The following is a 20,086-nucleotide window of genomic DNA, read 5'->3' as shown; positions in this document are numbered from 1 at the left end:
CATAGGAATTTCTTTGAAACTTTCCCTTTACCCAATTGCCACATAACCTTCTTGGGGCCAATTTGGAGGTACCTATGCATATACTCATACACACACATATACAGTGCTCATTGTTCATTTTACTTGAAAAATATGTTGGATATATAAATAAAAGCACTGGCCTAAGATTTTCATTTTGAATTTTTAACATTATCTTATTATCAAATAAATGAATTCATCAACCATACCAATTACTAATTAATTAGAGATATAAAAACACATATATCTGAAAAATCGTTTTTCGCTAGAAGACAAAAGAAGTAAAGGGCATAAGAATTCACTTCAAAATGAGAAAACTTTATCACCCTATCCATTAAGCATATATATATATATATATATATATATATATATATATATGTGTGTGTATATGATTATATATTTATAATACACATAATATATGTGTAGATATAAAAACACATATATCTGAAAAATCGTTTTTCGCTAGAAGACAAAAGAAGTAAAGGGCATAAGAATTCACTTCAAAATGAGAAAACTTTATCACCCTATCCATTAAGCATATATATATATATATATATATATATATATATATATGTGTGTGTATATGATTATAAATTTATAATACACATAATTTATGTGAATGCAAAAACAAAAGAGAGAGTGAGAGATATGCTTAGCTTCAAAAGGAAAGTGTTCCAAGTAAACCTTTTTGTTCAAACATGTCAGAATAGAGCCTTCCAAAACCAGCTTTTGTATGTCATTAAGCTTCCTCCTTCTCACCAATCTTACATCAAAATATTCAAAGCACCAGAAACTTGAAAAAGAAGTGAATCCTACTTGTTCTTTTGCTTTTCCCAATTTTCTCTTCTTTTTTTTAAAAAAAAAATTATTTTTTTGGCCATTATATAAGCCCCTCCCAAATTCTGTGTAAAGAGTGAACCCAACACTGCATTTTTTCTTGCAACACAATACAAAACCCTTACATCTCCACAGTTCTTCTCTTCAAGGGAGGACATAAAATGGGTTTCTTGGTTCATCACAGAAGATTCATTCTTCTTGTTCTCATCGGTTTTTTCCTTCTTCAGACAGATAGGGTTTCGGGTTTGAGATTGGACAGAGGCATGATGCTGCAAATTCTGTCTGTTAGCCGTCTTTCGCGTGCTCTAAAAGACTCTTCTTCAGATCAAGAATACTTGCATTCTGACCGGGACTTGGCTCCCTCGCCTTTGGATACGTTTGATCCGAATCAATCTGACAAAAGAAGGGTCGGAAAGGGATCTGATCCTATACATAACCGATCAAGAAATGTCTGAAATGAAATCACAGAGATAGGAGCAAGCAATGCATAAAACTTCGGATAAACAGCGATGCATCAGTCTCAGCTCTCACCGGTTCTGCTCGGTTTCTTCTTCATTCGTGGAATAGATATAGTCATTTCTTCTTCTTTTGCTTCTTTGGCCTTGTCGGTTTTAGGAGAAGATTGTCATAGATGGAAACCTGGAACTAGATTGGTTCTTCATTGCTTCTCTCTCGCTGTGCTTCTGTCTGTTGATGTATAAAACTTTGTTCTCAAGAGACTGTTATGGAAAGAAAATTTTGTATGATGCAATATATTAGATTACAGAATACAGGGAGACCAATGATTATCTAAACTTTCAGCAGTTATATTTCTCCCAAAAAAGATTCAAACGGTATCATCCTTATAACCAAATTGTAACAGAGTAAATGCAGCTGTGAATACCTTAGAACAACAAATATATATATATATATATATATAACAATGAATGTTATGAAATGAGAATCATCTTTAGCAAGATTTGCAATGATCTTTCCTACCACAAGCCTCTTCCATTTGTCCTGACCCATTAAAAACTCCACTAATCTGCCCTGCAACAGCCTGCCAACACAACTTGTTTCGATCCCCCAGAGCTTGGAATGGCGATTGTAACTCAACCAGGAGAAGAACGGAACGAGAACTGCGTCTGCTTCACTCGAGTTCTTGAATAATTGTACTGCATGGTCTCATTATTTCTGGTGTCTCAGAGGCTAGAATATCAAGTGCGAGCCCTACCTCCACACTTCGTTGTGAATTCAATCCACCGGAATATGATGATACCCTGCTCGGATTCTTCGCATTCGTCCGAATCTCAGACCCTTTTTTTCTACCAAACCCAACAGATCAAAGTGAAATCCAGGAGACAAATCATACATAAAAATCTTTCCAACATGAAACAGCGTCAGAACAAGACTTCTCACGAGCAGATTCTCCATGAATATACACTAATGGGTTTGTCGTCGTTTCGAAGAGGAGAAGCATCGTTGAAACGGTTATCATGAAAACGAGGAAATTCGACGAAAGCAAGCTCTTTTCCGACATCAGCGATCCTCAAAATCAAGCGGGTTTTGTCTGATTAATCACAGACAGGCCAAAGATTCCAGCTTTGAATCACAACGTACGCAGAAGCTGAAGCGCTAGGGTTTCAGATGTTTTACAGAATCGAAAGAGAGGATTCTCACCTTTGCTGAGACAGGGTCTGATTCATGGGCTCTCTTCTACAATCATACAATACGGATCCAAGAATCCTGACAGGAAAAGCCCTCTTTGCATTTTTTTTTCCTTTTTTTACTGAATTAAATCTATAATTTTTGTCCACGAGATGAATTTGTCATTCGTTTCATAATTTTATATTCCTTTAAGATTTTATTGTTTTATAGAAATTGATATATTATTATTATTTTTGAATTATTTGTTTGTCTGTTTTGCAGGAATATATTATGGCCAACCTTTTTAAATATTTTTTGCATTATGACATAAGACAGACTGAATTGAAAGAAGAAAACACCTTTTCATTTTTTAGTTTGATAAAAATATATACATAGTTTTTTCATAGTACATGTAAATACGGAATTTAAATTTATGGCGGTCCACTCAAGAGTAAATATAAATGATTTTACAACTACCGTGTGATTCGAATTTGCCGACAAGTAAATACATTGATGGGTACAACAAAAAATGAAAATTCTGAACTCGAAATTTATATTCCTTAATTGATACAAAGGCCAGGAAACCAAACAGATTCAATATGACAAAGGCCCATCTCCATCATATATATATATATATATATTGATGCTTCGACATAAAAATACAGAGCTATTGAAAGATATATATATATATATGAAAAAAGATTAGATGTGGTAAACGAGTGAATAGGCCTAGGGGCATTTTGGTCCACCTCTCTTGGTCTTCCAGTTGTTGTAGCAGGGGCACACCTGCTTGTTGCCGAAAGTCCCCGGCGGCACGCAGAGGCACTTCGCGCAGCACTTTTGGCAGAAGAACATGCACGGCTTGTGGTACTGCGTCTTCCCGCACCTCCTTATGCATTGCGAGGGGCATTCTGGTCATTCCACACACCACGGTGAATTGTTTTTTTTACGGAATATCATCTACTGTTTTTTCTTTAAGAATATTTCACACAAAAATGAAAAAGAGAAAGTTTACGTGGTTGGATTACTTACGAGAAGACTTTAGACTTCCGGGTCCATACTGTTAAAAAAAACAAATAATGAAATTAATTAGAAGCAAACGAAAACATTAAAAAAAAAGTACAGAAGAAATGAAATACTAATAAAAAAAAATTAATATGCAAATACTTACGCTATCAAGGTGGTACTCTGCTTCTTTTGCCATAATCTGAAAAATAATTAGTGAGAAATAAATAAAACGATTAATATAAGGGGGAAAAAAAAGAAAAACAGAGAAAATGAAATTAATTAAGACCCATTTATAAGCGAGATAATCACATCATTGCTCTTTTTTTTTCTTGGGAAAGATTAATATTGACCACACACATCATGTGTGTACATATATATGCCATGGATTTAGAGCATCATGTAGCATCTAGGGTTTAAAACATCTTCTTCTTTTCTTTTTTTTGTTAAAGGGGTCCAAATGCTGATATTTATGCATACATGTATGAGTTTCTTAATGTAGTGGCATTTGTACAACATTTTCATACTCATTAGTTGCCACTAATCAACCCAATGTATCGGGGCACATTAAAGACAACTTTACAGTTAATTAATTAGTCTTAAATGTTGGATCAGACAATTAATCATTGGTGCTAAACACTTGGAAATGTTACTATATACTCACCGGAGTTATAACCACTGAAATGCAGAGACAAGTGAGGAAGATGATACAAGCTATGAGCTTTGCCATTTCCTCTTGTCTTTTGTGAGAGAGAGAGAGAGAGAGAGAGGGAGAGAGAGGTGAAGGTTTAGTTGTAGTTTGAGCTTTTTGAGTGGTACTTGTGTTGGCTATAAATAGATATTTTGTAGGCGCTCCATGGATAATTGGAAGATATATTAACCCAACGGTTATCGCCGAGTTTTTTTCTGTATTTTAGCCATAATTCGTACAAATATCTCAAAAACAATTACGGTAAATAATTTTAAATAGATAAATTCTAGTATTATACAAACTCTCTATATATTCAATACATTATTAGCGTACATAATTTATATAAATAATAAAATACAAGCGCACGAAACTTTTTCCTTTTCTCTGTGCAGTATAATTATCTGAATTTTTCAATGATGATGATGTGATATTGATAAATATTGTATTTAAAATTTGTATAATATTCAAGTAGCCATCTACAACGTTTCTATTTGATAAATGGATAATCGTCTCATTTGAAGAAAAAGAATTTGTACAATATACACACATATATATAGACTATACATATCAAAGTGCTTGGAAATTTGTATGTACAATTCATTCTTTTTTTACACTGAAAATAGCAGAATATTCGGAAAAATGTGAATTATTATCCAATTCATAAAAATTTAAAGAGAATTTAAATTATTTCACGTAAGGATACGATAAAAATGGAAATATATAATATAGGTTTATTCATCATATACAAATGTCATTTAATAGAGACTTCAAGTGGCCTAACTAACATACCACACTACACAGGGCAAAATCGTAATTTAACAGACGAGGCGCATTGGAAAACCAAAAACACTGCGTGGGCCCGACCACGGACAACAAAGCGCAATTTCAGTTTTCAGTTTGGCCCATCGTCTTTAATCCACTGCATCGCGCACACGCAAGTGAAACAGATTCTTATAACTGATGACACGTGGCAATATCGTATAGGGTGTACTTAGGGGGCTTTGAGTGGGTTTGAGTGTAGAAGATAAATACCGTTGAAAATGATCGGAGAGTGAAGAAGATAAAAAGTGGGCGGCGCATACATAAGGCAGTTGCATCTGCATGTGCAATCACATGGGGGTAGAGAGAGCAAATTGATTGAAGAAACTAAGAGAAATTCTGTAAAAGCTTTTGCAAATGGATAAAATTGCATATTATTATTATTATTATATATATATATAAGTACGGAAGGCAATATAAGTATATTCTAGAAAAAAAATAATTTACATAAAAAAAAATAACCCAAAAATTTCTTATTTATCATAAATTATATTGCATTTATATTGGACGATATTTATCCGTATAATCGAGGTATTTATAACAAATAATTGATTACTTATTAACATTCATCATAACTACATGCCCTCACATTCTTCTGCAAGACAATAAGGGTTGTCTTTTTCTCGCACATTTATTTGGTTCTGCAATAAAGAGCATTATCTTTAATTATAATTTTTTTTATTAAAAAGTGTGGAATTTAAAATGATTTTTTTCTTCTGAAAGATACGAGATCATGTTACTACACTGACCTTTGAAACGGACGCCATACGTATCTAACGGAGTGCCCTTTTTCGGAAGATTATCTCTTTTTTTTTTATTAGCACTTTTTGTTATCGAAATGTTTGATATTTCAATATTCTTCCTACGGATCATATTTCTTCGTGTACATTGTGGTTATATTACATGTGATGTTTTGAACTGTATATATATATATATATATATGGAACCAAGGCAATGAATGAACACGTTCATGTTTTATATCATGGATAATTTTTCATATGAATTGTGGCATATTGTATATTTCCAAATTTGATGTTATAGTTTTTCACATAATTAGAGTTACAGGAGTAAAGGTTAGACTTAACAATGATATTGAAGTTAATTCATACCTTTTTTTTATAATAAGATAAAATCTCGAGTAAATACATTGATTTACTAAATCCTTACCAATAAATACATAAATTTGTAATCTATATAAATAATAATTAATTTGTAAATTTCTCCCAATTTTATATATACGAACCCTAACGTCATTACCTCTCTAACGTTTTTTGCCTACAGGTGCACCGGAATACAGGCATTTTTCGACAAAATAAAAAGTTATAGATTTTCCAGATATATTTGAAAACAATAGGACTAAATTGAAAAAATTCAAAAACGTCCTTCTGTTATGGGTCCAATTTCGGCGATTTTAAAATTTTTAGAAGAAAAAGCCCAAAAGCCCAAAATGTTGTTTTTATTCTCTGATTTATTTTTTTCCCTTCTTATTTTCTAAAATTCATCTAGAGTGTAAATGAAAATACAGAGTAAAAAAAAAAAGATATCCTTTCATTTAAAATTTATTGTCTTGAAATTTTAAAACATGAATAAAGTTAGTTTTAGTTGTTTTTATATAAACTAACATCAACACTTGTATAATCACTGTTATATATAGACATATATTATAGCTTTGATTGATGCCATTAGCTCAAGTTCATATTCTTCATTTGTTTATGCATACCAAGTTAAACAAAGAATATTCATTGAAAAAATGTCCAATATATATATACTAAAGTTTCTTCAATTTTTTTTTTAAAAAAAAAGAAAGAAAAAAGAGTGACAGTGACAAGAAAAAGTATATATGGCAGAGTGTATTAGCCTTTCCAATATAATATGTAATAGTTTCGCAATCATTTGGGTCCTCTCTTGTAATGGTTTTTATTCTTTTTGTTTGAATGCAATAATTTCCTCACTCCCAAAACTATTGGTGTAGACCCGATTCTCAATATACATTACAAATTTAAAACCAACCTTTGTATATATAGAAAAAAACACTGAAAATATGTATTTTTTTTTTAAAGTATAATGTGGATATGTAATGGCTGTGAATGGACTTCATCAAATTTAGATCCATATGATACCATGATTATTATTAGTGCTCATTTGAATAATTGTTATTAACAAATATATTATAGAATATCTCTACAGTTGTTTATGACAAGATTTTATATGTAACCACTTTTTATATTAATGGGCTAAATTCTTTTATTATACATCTTGGTGGCGGTCGTGTCAAGTTTGGCCTTAGAAGTTTAAAACTATATGATATATATATATATATATATGCCGAGACAACAAATTCAATCATATTTTCGTTATATCCTAAGATTAAACATAATTTCGTGTGGTTATAAGATTCTCCGTTTTGGCAAATATGCTACGAGGCTTCCACGAGTAAGGTACGGTTGGTGAGAAGCAAAGTGTCCTCTCAACAAAATACGAAAACACATCCCATCTCTTTTTCTGTTGTCATTCTAATTCGGATTACTTTTAATAATGGATCAATGCATTTCAAATATATATCATGTGATAATCTTTAATTGGGATACCCAATTTGGGTAGTTTCAACCGGTGAAATAGGAACGCAAAGCGTCTGTTCTGCCCTGAATTCGAGGCTCAGGTTTGGGAGGAGAGCGTAATTACAAGCATATAGTTTACTCTCGATCTCAGGATTAGTTTGTGCCTCGGCAGAACACTCAGATATCCAAAAAAATATATCTTTAATTGGGATATTTATACGATATCATAAATAAAGTTTTGGATCTTAATCATATCTCGTACGATAAAAGTACAAGGATTAGTGTGAAGATAGGGTTGTATAATTTCGATTTCTTATAGATAAAATGAGAATACAACTCTATAAACCGAGGATAGTGGAATCTCTCATTTAAGAGCCGCCATAATTTCTAAATCTTATTTCTAGAGAAATTTTTTTATGCCAATGTAATGAACCAAAATATATCAATCTCGATTTATTTGGTTCCTGACTAGATTAAGGTGTCATTTTTATTTGTGTTTTAATATATTTCTCATCGATTAGAGTATATTAGATTCTGTAAATTTTGTTATGTTGTATTTTGTAAAACTTTACGGCATTCAATTATTTAAAATAAAGTAGTTTTTTCAGTATATTATGTATTAGGCTCAAGTGAATCGATATGAGTGATTTAAATGATATTGTAAAAATGTAATTTGATATAAAAAAATATATATATTCGGGTGTATATATATATATATTCTAATATAATTATTTTGATTCTGACAGGGTAGTGTAGTTGGCCACCCATGTATTATTTCGAGTACTTGGTCTAGAGACTAAGAATAATTCGAAATCAAAAACTTTAATATTGTTATTATTTTTTTAATACAATAGTTTCTTAGCACCTTTGTAAATAGTCATCAACCATTGCAAATTCAATAACAATTATGTATTAGGAACTAAAACAATTATAAAATATGATTATAGTGAACCAAACTCATACTGAATAATAGGTACAAATTTCTTTCAATTATATCTAAATAATTTAAAATAATAAAAAAACATAATTTCATGTGTTTAATTAAAAAATGAATTATAGAATATCTGAAATAATCTGATATTTTATTTAAAACAAAACACAAAAGCCAAAAAATAAAAAATAAAAAACTATCACCATTAACAACCTTAAATACAGATATCACAATTAACAAGCTTCTGATAATGCGAAAATGATGATTAGAAGAAGACTTGAAAAGGCAACATCGTTTTAATAATGAAAGCAACCCATTGATGAAGATATTATTTCATCCAAGACTCGTCTCTATTGAACAAACCACACTGTGTACTTTCCTTTGCACAAATCAACTTCCTAACATTCTCCCGTGATTTTTGGCTTTTTAAATGAACATTTTTACTAATCTTTCAGTCTATATAATTATGGCTTTTGTTCCACATAATCCCTTCTTTCCTTATATATACACACACATATATATATGAACACACGTCATTATAAAACGTATATATATGTACCTCTCTCTCTCTCTATATATATATATATGTAAAGATAAATGTATGTAACAAAAATTATTATGAAAGATACGAATAATATAATAAAATAGAAATATTGTTTTGATTTCATTGGAAATTGACATATTATATTTTTATACACACGCGCATTACAATACATGCCGTAGATATATAAATGCCGGTGAATGATATACATACAATTAGAATCTTATGTTATTAGGAAAAACGTTGATGTCGAGGTCGCATGGGCCACTTGCGTACTAACTTTAATATATCAAATGGGATCCACATTTGTTGCTTCGCTTATAAGAAGTCAAGCTTAATTGATTAATTATAATAATTTTTTAAAAAAATAAAAAATCATACAAATAACTTTAGAAATAAAAAATATTTTTTTCATGCCAAGATATTAATTTTCAATATGCAAGTTCATTACAACTAAAGATGTTGGAAATGACCTAAAGGATCGAATATTTGTAGGCAACTATTTCAATACATATTATTTTGTTTCGTATTGGAAATCAACAAAAAATATAAAATATGAAATTTCTATCTTAAAAATAATAAAAATATTTCTAAAATAAAATTTAAATTTATTTGACTTGAGAACTCTTACATAGTACAAATTAAAATTTTACAAATACATAAGACAAAGTATTCAAACACACCTCTAGATTTAGTTTATTCTATATATGTTTTGTGCATTAGATAATACAAATAAAAATATTGTTTTGTTTTCGAATATCTTAATGGAAAATATTATTCTAAATGATAAAACGATGAACATTATTTACAATTAAACAGTAATTTGTACTTGTTTAAAGAAACGTGCTAATATTTTTCTGTAAGCAAATGGTATCTATTAATTTTTATATATTTCAATATTTATTGTGTAAAATTGAGCTTAAAATAATGATACTTTTAGATTTAAAAGAAAAAATCTTAACTTTCCAAAATAATGATATTGATCTAAGTATCGATTTTTAATCAATTTTTCATGTATTTTTATTTATGTAGATTTAGTGTTTATATACTGTATGTTAAGAATACCCTAAAAATTTAAAATATCTTATTAGTTGCATGAAATATTTTATTGGGATGTATATTAAAAAAAATATATTCACCCCAAAAAAAGACGTAAAAAAATCAAGAAAAAAATGTTATGTATTTAATGCGATTGTACTCGAACTATCTGTCAATGTCGCTTGCTTGTGGGAGCCTTTTTTTGGACTGACTGAGATCGGCATAATATATTTATTTATTTTAATATCTGTTTTTATGAACTGGCCAGCATTTATAGGTCTTGATAAATAAATCTATGCACATGAAAATAATGGTAAAGTATGGTGGCTGCTGATTTTTTCCCCATTTCTGTTCCACTTTGACTTCCAAATTTTCAATTTAGATTTTATCATTTTCCAAATTTTAAAATAATCTTCTAACCCAGAAAAGCATTTAAGTTTTTGAACGGATGACTTAATTAATTTGTAAAAAAAAAACTATGTAATTTAATCTATATATGCCAAATATAAAATAAGATAGAATCTATTATATCTTTTGTATATATATATTGAAAATTTGTTTGAAGGACCACATTTTTCACGGCACTTTGTCAACTCCTAGGGTTAAAAAAATATTAATGACACTCTCTCGTTATAAAATAAGTTAATTTGAAGATAAGACCGTAAGGGAGGTCATCTAGGGTTAGCTGTATAGTTGGCGATCCTATTAAAAGGGGCGTAAAGGCCATTACAGGCATTTACTTCATTTTCAAAACCATCTTTTTAGATGAACAAAGAGCCACTTCCATCCCCCTCGTAGCAAAAACTAGGGTTTTTTCCTTCTCTCTTTGGTTTTCCCTCGAGAAGATCGATCTCGATGATGAAGAAGAGGCAAGTCGTGCTAAAGCAAAGGAGAAGCTCGAACCCAACATCTTCTTCTTCCTCGTCGTCGTCCTCGACCGTGCGTTACGCCGAGTGCCAGAAGAACCACGCGGCGAACATAGGCGGATACGCCGTCGACGGGTGCCGGGAATTCATGGCCAAGGGCGGCGAAGGCACCGCCGGATCCTTGTCGTGCGCCGCCTGCGGATGCCACCGGAACTTCCACCGGAAAGAAGTCGCCACCGAGGTCGTTTGTGAGTACTCTCCTCCTAACGTCTCTTAAATTAAACACAGAAAATGAACAAGGACAAGACAGAAATCCAAAAGGGATAAAGGGTTTTTGATCCTTTGCTTTTTTTTTTCCTTATGAAATTGATCGACTGATTGATGATATAGAGATATTTGTATATGATACATATCGCCGATCTATATTGTGTTTCAGTCAAAGAAAAGATTCTCGAAGACGATGATTCTTGCTATAATACTCTAGGAGGCGTGTGTATTTATAATCGATGTATACGATACGAGTGTGTGTATGTGTGTATATAAGTTTATAATATACAGTTCATTTTCCCATATACAAGTTCTGGACCATGATTCAGGGATTTTCTTTCTTTCACGGTCTTTATAATTTGTATAATATTTCACACCAACAATTAGCGAAGCTCGAACGATGGAAAATAATTACTTATTTTTATTTTGTGGTTTCGAATGATTTTATGGTGTATTTGAGTTTAGATTCGAATCATATAATGACTCACTAAAGCATTCTATCATTTCAATACACTTTATGTCAATGAATAAGATCCAAATGAGATTTGTTTGGCTTTATTTGTTGTTGGAATACTGATTTATTTTTTGTATGAAATACTATGATAAATATTTTTAAAATACAGATTTTAATGTAGAGTGTAATTTTTTTAAAAAAAAGATATAATGGGAGATTATATAAACTAGAAGAAAAAATGCCCCAACGGGCGTTTCTTATTGGGAAAATGGAAATTAGCTTATATTACATAAAAAAACATACAAATCAATACAAGTTCCAATGAACATGTGTGGTCGTCACTTTGTCCAATACAAAAGGAGAGAGCATAATTTTTTTATTACTCAAACCATGCAAATCTCAATGTTTTATGATTTTTCTAAATAGTATAAGGTTGATTACATTTAGAAAATCAACATTTGCACGTAATGATCAATCTTGGCAGAAAAAAAAAATAATTTTTGCTCATATTAGTAGAATCTAATAGTTGTCAAAGAATATGATTTTCCAATAGTAATTCATTTGTCAAGTATTTTTTTTTAATATTTTATTGATAGATTAATTGCTAACTTTTTTAAATCAAATTCGTAAATCCGACTCATAGTTAACTTTGTTTGATCGTGAAGACTTTTTACATAATGTTCAATAACAATAGATTTAGATAAATATTAGTAAACCAATGATTTGAATATCATGTTGGTTAATTAGAAAATCTAAATATGTTTTCTGATTAATTATATTTAAATAGTGTATTATTCCCGTTATGTATATGTTGCAAGAGAATATGGCCCACATATCCAATCATGTTATCAAATCATTTGTATTAATGTTTTTTTATTTCTTTTTATTTCATTCTTTATATAATTTTTTTTTGAAGCAACTAGAAATAAATAAAAAGCTTGCTTTCTTTTCTATCATCTAAGCGACCACTGGAATTTGTTGGGAAAGACCATTGCACTAGTTTTTTTTTTTTTTTTTTTTTTTTTTTGAGGACCATTTGTATTTTGTTTTAAAGATTAATAAAAAGAGACGGATAAATGAAATAGGCGAATTAATTCATACAAAATAGGCAAGTTATCTTTAAGAACAATTCCCACATGCTTTAAAATTTCAAAGGACCATTTGTATTTTGTTTTAAAGATTAATAAAAAGAGACGGATAAATGAAATAGGCGAATTAATTCATACAAAATAGGCAAGTTATCTTTAAGAACAATTCCCACATGCTTTAAAATTTCACAATAAGAATGACAGAAATTTTTATTAATTTCAAGAAAAAAAATAACAAAAATTCGTACACAATCAAAGAAGAGACCCAATTATACCATGCAATGCAAGCATTGGTTTTTGTTATTGAAGCATATGTAATATTAAAACCAACTAAATTGGCCAATACAAGAGCTTTTTGACAAGCAAAAGTAAATCTTCTATTGGATTTTGTCTAAAATAAATGTCTCAAACAACATAATTTCCTCGTCGACCAACATATATATATATATATGGTTCTTCTGTTGCATGTGTTCCTTGGCTTTGCTTTATTTATTATTTTGTATCCGAATGCATGTAATCTCCACTAAAATAGTGATGATTCGACTTTACAAAGCATTTACACTTTAAGTTAGTTTTGTCACTTAAAACAAATATGCGAATTCCAACTTACATTTTCAACAGAATTTGTCCGATTCTTTTGGGAGATGTAGTTGGATGGTGAATGTTCGAGTTATCAACAAAAATATTTTATTGAGACTGATTGGCATGTTCTTTTCTTTAAGTCGGTTTAGTCCCTTTTCGTTCCATTCAAGATTCCATCATTGTTGCACATGCATGCATGAGCGTGAAGCCAATTCGGACCCTCTCTTCACATTTAGGTGACGAGTAATTATCAAAACGACTAGAAGTCGAAGCCGGAGAAGGCCCATTTTGCCCGAATGATCAATCAAAAGCCATACATTACAATACAATGATAACAATAGGTCTCTGGATTTCAATTGAAGTCAATTTGGTGTTATATGGGACAAAAACATCGTGGTGACTGATGAACAATACATACACATACACATACACATACACATACACATACATATATGTAGGGACATTGGCTTTTCTTTTATGTGCGCGCATTTTGGAAGAGACCCACACGCTTATTATTGTTTAGGAATTTTCTTCGTTGTCTTCATTTCTGTCTTTTGTTTTGTAATGGACGGATAAGGAGTTCCATTAGGGCCCTTGCAAAAAACATCTGGAAGTGCCCAATGACATGGGACTTCTCACCATTTCCCTCTTTCATATAATAATATAATCACTACCTACCATTTATATATATATATTACTAAAACACTGGTTTGCTAATATTGACTCGTGTGAATCACGGCTCATTCTACAGACAAGTTTTTGGGTTTAATTGATTGTATTAGAAAATTATAGAATTGAATATATACATATATCCATTCGGCCATAAGCAAACATATATGTGGACCAACCAAGCCAGCAAAAAGAACCTTTGCTTAACAGATTTGAACAGACAATTTATTGGAAAATGATTGAATTGGAAAAATACCAAGTTCTATAGAAAACATGCGATTATAAGGCCACACTCATCTCTCATTTTTAATCTCAAAGAATTCTGCATGAAAGTCCTTTTTCACTCATTCTATTTTTTAATTATATCGATTTGATTATTTATCTAGAATTAGATATATTAATTAAACGATAATGTATGTAAACTTTATGTCAAAGTAAGCATGTTAATGGTAAAATGTACGCATATGTTTGGAATAACTAATATAGTGGATTTGCTACGAGTAGGTGGTGTAGTATCGTCTATACCCAGAATTCGAATCCTAGTAATCACATATTATCACAAAACTAATATAGTGGACTTATAAATATAATGACATTATATATTTTTTTATACTTTGGATAACATACAAATTATGTTTTTATTTTGTAAATTTAAAGTATTCACCTGAATTTTTCTTTTGATTATCTAAAATATATAGTTGATCCAAAATTCTAGTGAATTTCTACATTTAAAAAAAACTTTTTTCTATGTGAATTTTTATATTAACTGATATTTTTTAGTTTAGTAAAACGGATCAACCTTTGATATTAAATGACCAACAATATTGAATTACAGGTTTTATAATGATACGTAAATAATCTACACTTTTATGATGTCGTGAAATGACGTCATTTTTATTAATAGTAGGGGATACATGTTAAATTGAATGAAATTAAATATTAAATTTAAAAAAAAAATACTTAACAATAAATTTCTCTTCTAATTTTGATATATGATGATACGGAAAAAAATTGAATTTTTTAAATGGAAATTTGGTTAACCTAATTTCAAACTTGCAAAACCCGTAAATTTTCTACGATATCGGAAAATCTAAGGTTCCACGGCGAAGGAAGATTAAAAAATTCTCACAACGGTCGCCGAAGATTTAAAAATTTATTTATGGGAATGGGAACCATCAGGCCAAAGAGAAGACCGACCCTTTGAAGATCGAAGTAGGGCTTTGTGTTCATAAATTGAACCCTTTTTCTTACCAGTAATCTCGGCACGTGCAAGAACCGTTCTTGAATGAATGGAACCGACTTCTGTCTCTGACGACGATCTCCACTCCATAAACCTTCGATGTCAGCTTCATTACAGTGTGACAATCTCTGCAAATCCTAAGATTTTTCACGATCCGGATTGTTGTTTCTTTCGGCAACCTCGCCATCCCAAACGCGAGTGCAAGCTTCTCGCTGTGTTTCGTCACCTGATCCTCCTTCTCTTCCTCTTGTATATCGTGCAAGGCATTCGCGCCTTCTGGAACATACCCAGCTTCGATCCTAAGCCTCGGGATTATCTCGTTTAGCTTCTCGTAAGCCTCGACCCTGATTTCGTTCCGCTTTTCGCCGGCTACAAAGCTGTACATGGTTTTGTCGACTTCAACCAAGCTCCAACCAGGACTCTTCTTCATCTTCTGTTCTGCCATTGATCTTCTGATTGCAGCCACGTCTTTCCATTTGCCAGCGACGGCATAAACATTTGACAACAGAACATGGTCCCCGGAATTATTCGGGTCGAGCTCGGAAAGCCTTTGTTTAACTTTCTCAGCCAATTCGATGTTCCCATGAATGCTGCAAGCCCCAAGAAGAGTCCGCCAAATGATTGCGTTTTGTGGAGTTGGCATTCGACATATGAAGTCGTATGCCTTTTGAAGTTTTCCAGCTCGGCCGTATAGATCAACCATGCAACCATAGTGCTCAATCGCCGGTTCTATATCGTAAACAGTCGTCATCTTCCTGAACCATTCTTCACCTTCTTCGATCAGTCCAGCGTGACTGCAGGCATACAAAAGCGATATGAAAGATATCCCATCGGGTCTGACTCCGAACTCAATCATGTCATCGAAGAGTTCAATAGCTTCTTTCCCGTGACCGTACATAGCAAGCCCTGCTATCATCGATGCCCAAGAAACTATACTCGTCTTCTCGCGCATACTATCAAAGACTAGCCTAGCCATCGCGACATTCCCGCACTTTGAATACACGTCAATAAGTGCATTATTCACCGAGACAATCCAACTAAATCCAGATTTTACAATAAACCCATGTATTGCTTTCCCAAAAGCAAATGCACCAGCTTGTGAACAAGCAGAGAGGACACCAGTCAGGCTCACCTCGTTTGGTTTCATCTCCAACCGCTGCAACTCTCTGAAACACATAAAAGCCTCATCGAATCTCCCATTATGAGCAAACCCAACAATCATGGTGCTCCAAGAAACATCATCTTTCACCAGCATTTCCCTGAAAACTCGTTTCGCAGACTCAAGCTCCCCAGCCTTGGTATACCCCGCAAGCATCACATTCCACGACGTGAGATTCTTCACCGGCATTGCTTCGAAGATTCTTCTCGCTCCTACAACATCAACTCCCCTGAAACAAGCCGTGACCACAGCGTTCCAGGCAACCACATTCGGTTGAGGCAATTCACCGAACACCTTACGAGCAAACTCCACACTACCACATTCACCGTACATACTGATCAATGTAACCGCAACGAACAAATGGGTATCGAGCCCATGCGTCAAAGCTTGACAATGCGTCTGAAATCCAATTTTCAAACACCGCAAATTCGCCGCCGCTTTGATCACAAACGCGAAAGAGAAGCTATCGGGAGGAGCGAGAGCTCTCTTCCTCATTTCGATATACGTCAAGATCGAGTTACGCGGCGAATCGGATTCGGAGAACCCACGAACGAGAGTGTTGAACATGAAGACATCTGGGTCAGGGAAGCTGAGGAAGAGGCGATGGGCGTAACGTAGACCGTCGGAGATGGCGACAGCACCGTGGAGGAGCAGTTTTCCCGCGAAGAATGGATCGGTGTCGGCGCCGGATTTGATGAGAGATGCATGGATTTGGGTAAGGGTTCTGAGATTCTTGCATTTGCTGAGGATGGAGATGCAATGGTGAGGCGTCACAGTCATCGGCGGCGGAGGAAAACATCAGAGAATCGCCGACGGAATTTCGGTATGAGTCAAAATGTGAAGTTCTCTCGCACGGGAACCAGAGCAAACCAAAATAAACCAAATCAAATTGGTTTAATTCGGTTTGGTTCCTTCTAAACCGAATTTAATTCGTTTTTACACTAATCCTAATATGACTAAGAACCCCTAAACAAACCAAACCGAACCCAATTTGTTCATCTTGATTTGTTTTTCATATCAGTCTGAAAATACGTTTCTAATAAATACACTCAGACCATTACGGTCCAATCTCAAATCCGAATGAATATTCACATATTCAAATTAGGAGAGATATATGTATATATACGTGATACATTGTAAGTGAAAGAATAGAGATCATTATAAAACGCAAATACAATCTAATAATGGGTAGAATCCTAAAAATATGCCAAACTATTTCGCAAGATCACCAAGAGTCTAAGATACGGGTTTACGACAGAGAGGACAGCCTCGATTGATCTGGAACCAAGTCTTGATGCAATCTCCATGAAACAGATGATCACAAGGCAGTTGAGTGACCATCGAGCCGTCTTCGAAATCGTCCTTACATATCACGCATTCCCGCGAAAATCTAATCTGTTCGAGGGAATCGATGGCCGATGAATCCGCAGGGACAGGTTTCCGACGAGCCAACAACAAGCTCCTACGCAGTACCCTCTCGACATATGCATCGACATGAGGATCGTCATGTCTCTGCACCGTCTGTGTTATCGTCCTCCAGATCTTCACCTCCATCTCTCCTCCAATCTCTCGCGGATTTCTCCTTAGGTAGTCGCTTATCTCTTTCAAGATCCCGGCGTAGAGTTCCTTCGTGACGCCGAAATCGTAGAGACAGGCTGTGATGGGGGCGAACAGGGCGCGGTACAACGAGGCGACACGCGTTGCACGTGCTGAAGTTCCCGTGTTTGCGCCGCGAGTGATCTCGAGGATCGCGTTGTGATTCAAAGGCTTGAGGTGAGCCATGGAGCCCGCGCGAGCGGCGTGGGTTCGGTCGGGAAGAGGCAGGGTCACACCGTCGTACTCGGACGTGTCCACGTAGCTCGAGAGACGGATGTTACGTTTGAGAACGTCGATGGACCAGATGTCGAAAATCCAATGCGGGACGCTGGCCGGACGAGGAGAGACTGTGTAAGAGAACGTGGGGGTGGAATCCATGGCGTTCCTTGGAAGAGCAATCAAGAGCGGTAAACCCTAGAACCGGGAGAGTAGGAAGATTAAAGGCTTTAAGGTATTGTTTGTAACGATTTATAATTACTTTCATTAAAACAAAACAATCTATAATTACAAGACAATATGGTTTCCAAATCGTTCTCTAATTAGTATTCGAGATTCGTATGCATGTATTATCTCTAATCGTTAAAAGGAAAAATATTACTTCTTTCCTTTTTTTTCTTTTTAGGAATTATACAATTTTATTATCTTCGGTAGGCTCACAATAATGTTAAATCGCATCTTTTCGATTTTATTTTCACGCCTCTTTCCATTTTTATCGGGAAAATAAATCAATGGATTAATATTTTTAAAAAAACTTAATTCCATAATTAAGTTTCCCCGAAGAAAGGAAACCTAAAAAAAAGCAATGGGTTCTTCAGCATTCAAGAGCTGCTTCACCTGAAGAGGACTCGTCTTGGTCGGTCAACTTCACGTTGACCTATATTCTCCGCCGCGAAATCCGTCTGAGCGGCGGGCGGAGCACCGCAGATAGCAGAGGATCCCGAAACAACCACCTTTCACTGAACTCGGCACCATACGACTCACTCGAATCAACAAACCCGTGGATATCATTACTCATTGTCCCAGACTTAAAATCCGAGCTGAGAATCTTTTTGTTTTCCTTCAATCTATTTCTGTTACATTAAAAAAATCAAACGAAAAACAGAATATAAGAGCAAAACGCATTAACAACTTGTTGGACTTTTGCCTATCCGACCACAAGTATTCGTTGTCTCAATGGAAACGTTTTCATGCAAACGAGGATTCATTCACCTTCTGTCTCATATGTATCCATTAAAACATGTTCCACGGCCTCGAATTTCGTAACTGCGGCCACATCGACGGTGAACTATTTTGTGGTGTTCAGATGGTTCAGAAAATTTAAAGAATATTAAAGAAATTGGGAATGCAAGAATATGAATTTAAATCAAATAAATAAATTAAAAAATAAAACACAAGGTGGAGATGGCCGAGTTGGTCTAAGGCGCCAGATTAAGGTTCTGGTCCGAAAGGGCGTGGGTTCAAATCCCACTCTCCACATTCTGATTTATTTTTTTTATTGGGATAATCCATATTCCCCCACAAATTTTCGAAAAAGTTTCAATTTCCTACACCCATTTTTAATTTGACAAAAAAACTACGCCGGATTTCAAATATTTCCAAATTCCTACACAAAATCTTAAAATGTGTTGCAATTTCCTCCATATCCGTAAACGACGTTATGTTCCGTCAATTTTAATGCTGACGTGGCATGTCACGTCATACAAATTTCGCCAAATCAGCACATTTCGCCACATCATCCAGCCACATCAGAAAATAAATAAAAAAATAAAATAAAAATAAAAAAATTTTAGAATTTTTTTAAAAACTAATAAAATAAAATAAAAAATACAGAATTTCAAATTTTATTTTTTAAAAATAAAATAAAAAATTACATATACATATATATACACTTTTATATCTATACACAATTATATACATATACATATATACACATATATATCTACATATATAATTATATACATATATATATATACACACTTGTACATTTACATATATACACATTTTTACATATATACACAATTTTTTAAAAAAAATTTTAAAAAATTACAGAATTTTAAAATTTATTTTTTAAAAATAAAATAAAAAATTACATATACATATA

General features: G+C 33.2%; 4 protein-coding genes and 1 non-coding gene across 5 annotated transcripts; 2 read left to right on the top strand and 3 right to left on the bottom strand.

Moving 5' to 3' along the window:
- Window positions 1-2,943: 2,943 nt before the first annotated feature.
- LOC104812553 (gibberellin-regulated protein 6) lies at window positions 2,944-4,295 on the bottom strand. The gene is made up of 4 exons (XM_010539769.1): window positions 4,151-4,295; window positions 3,653-3,688; window positions 3,514-3,541; window positions 2,944-3,392 (listed from the first exon to the last, which is right to left on the bottom strand). Exons 1-4 carry the CDS (start codon window positions 4,214-4,216, stop codon window positions 3,211-3,213), a joined length of 312 nt encoding a protein of 103 aa, XP_010538071.1. The 5' UTR covers window positions 4,217-4,295; the 3' UTR covers window positions 2,944-3,210.
- A 6,480-nt stretch (window positions 4,296-10,775) lies between these two features.
- On the top strand, window positions 10,776-12,642 carry LOC104812552 (mini zinc finger protein 1-like). Its single transcript, XM_010539768.2, has one exon. It carries the CDS (start codon window positions 10,920-10,922, stop codon window positions 11,205-11,207), a length of 288 nt encoding a protein of 95 aa, XP_010538070.1. The 5' UTR covers window positions 10,776-10,919; the 3' UTR covers window positions 11,208-12,642.
- A 2,480-nt stretch (window positions 12,643-15,122) lies between these two features.
- Window positions 15,123-17,213, bottom strand: LOC104812551 (pentatricopeptide repeat-containing protein At1g74630). Its single transcript, XM_010539767.1, has one exon. It carries the CDS (start codon window positions 17,167-17,169, stop codon window positions 15,238-15,240), a length of 1,932 nt encoding a protein of 643 aa, XP_010538069.1. The 5' UTR covers window positions 17,170-17,213; the 3' UTR covers window positions 15,123-15,237.
- Window positions 17,214-17,625: 412 nt separating this feature from the next.
- LOC104813318 (E3 ubiquitin-protein ligase SGR9, amyloplastic) lies at window positions 17,626-18,363 on the bottom strand. The gene has a single exon (XM_010540883.1). It carries the CDS (start codon window positions 18,361-18,363, stop codon window positions 17,626-17,628), a length of 738 nt encoding a protein of 245 aa, XP_010539185.1.
- A 1,017-nt stretch (window positions 18,364-19,380) lies between these two features.
- On the top strand, window positions 19,381-19,461 carry TRNAL-AAG. The gene has a single exon. It is a non-coding gene; the product is annotated as a tRNA-Leu (tRNA).
- The last annotated feature ends 625 nt before the right edge of the window (window positions 19,462-20,086 follow it).

Source organism: Tarenaya hassleriana, unplaced genomic scaffold (genome assembly GCF_000463585.1).
Source record: "Tarenaya hassleriana unplaced genomic scaffold, ASM46358v1 Cleome2, whole genome shotgun sequence".
NCBI classification, from domain to species: Eukaryota; Viridiplantae; Streptophyta; class Magnoliopsida; order Brassicales; family Cleomaceae; genus Tarenaya; species Tarenaya hassleriana.
Note: the sequence above shows the minus strand (reverse complement) of the source record. Positions and strands in the feature narration are given on the sequence as shown.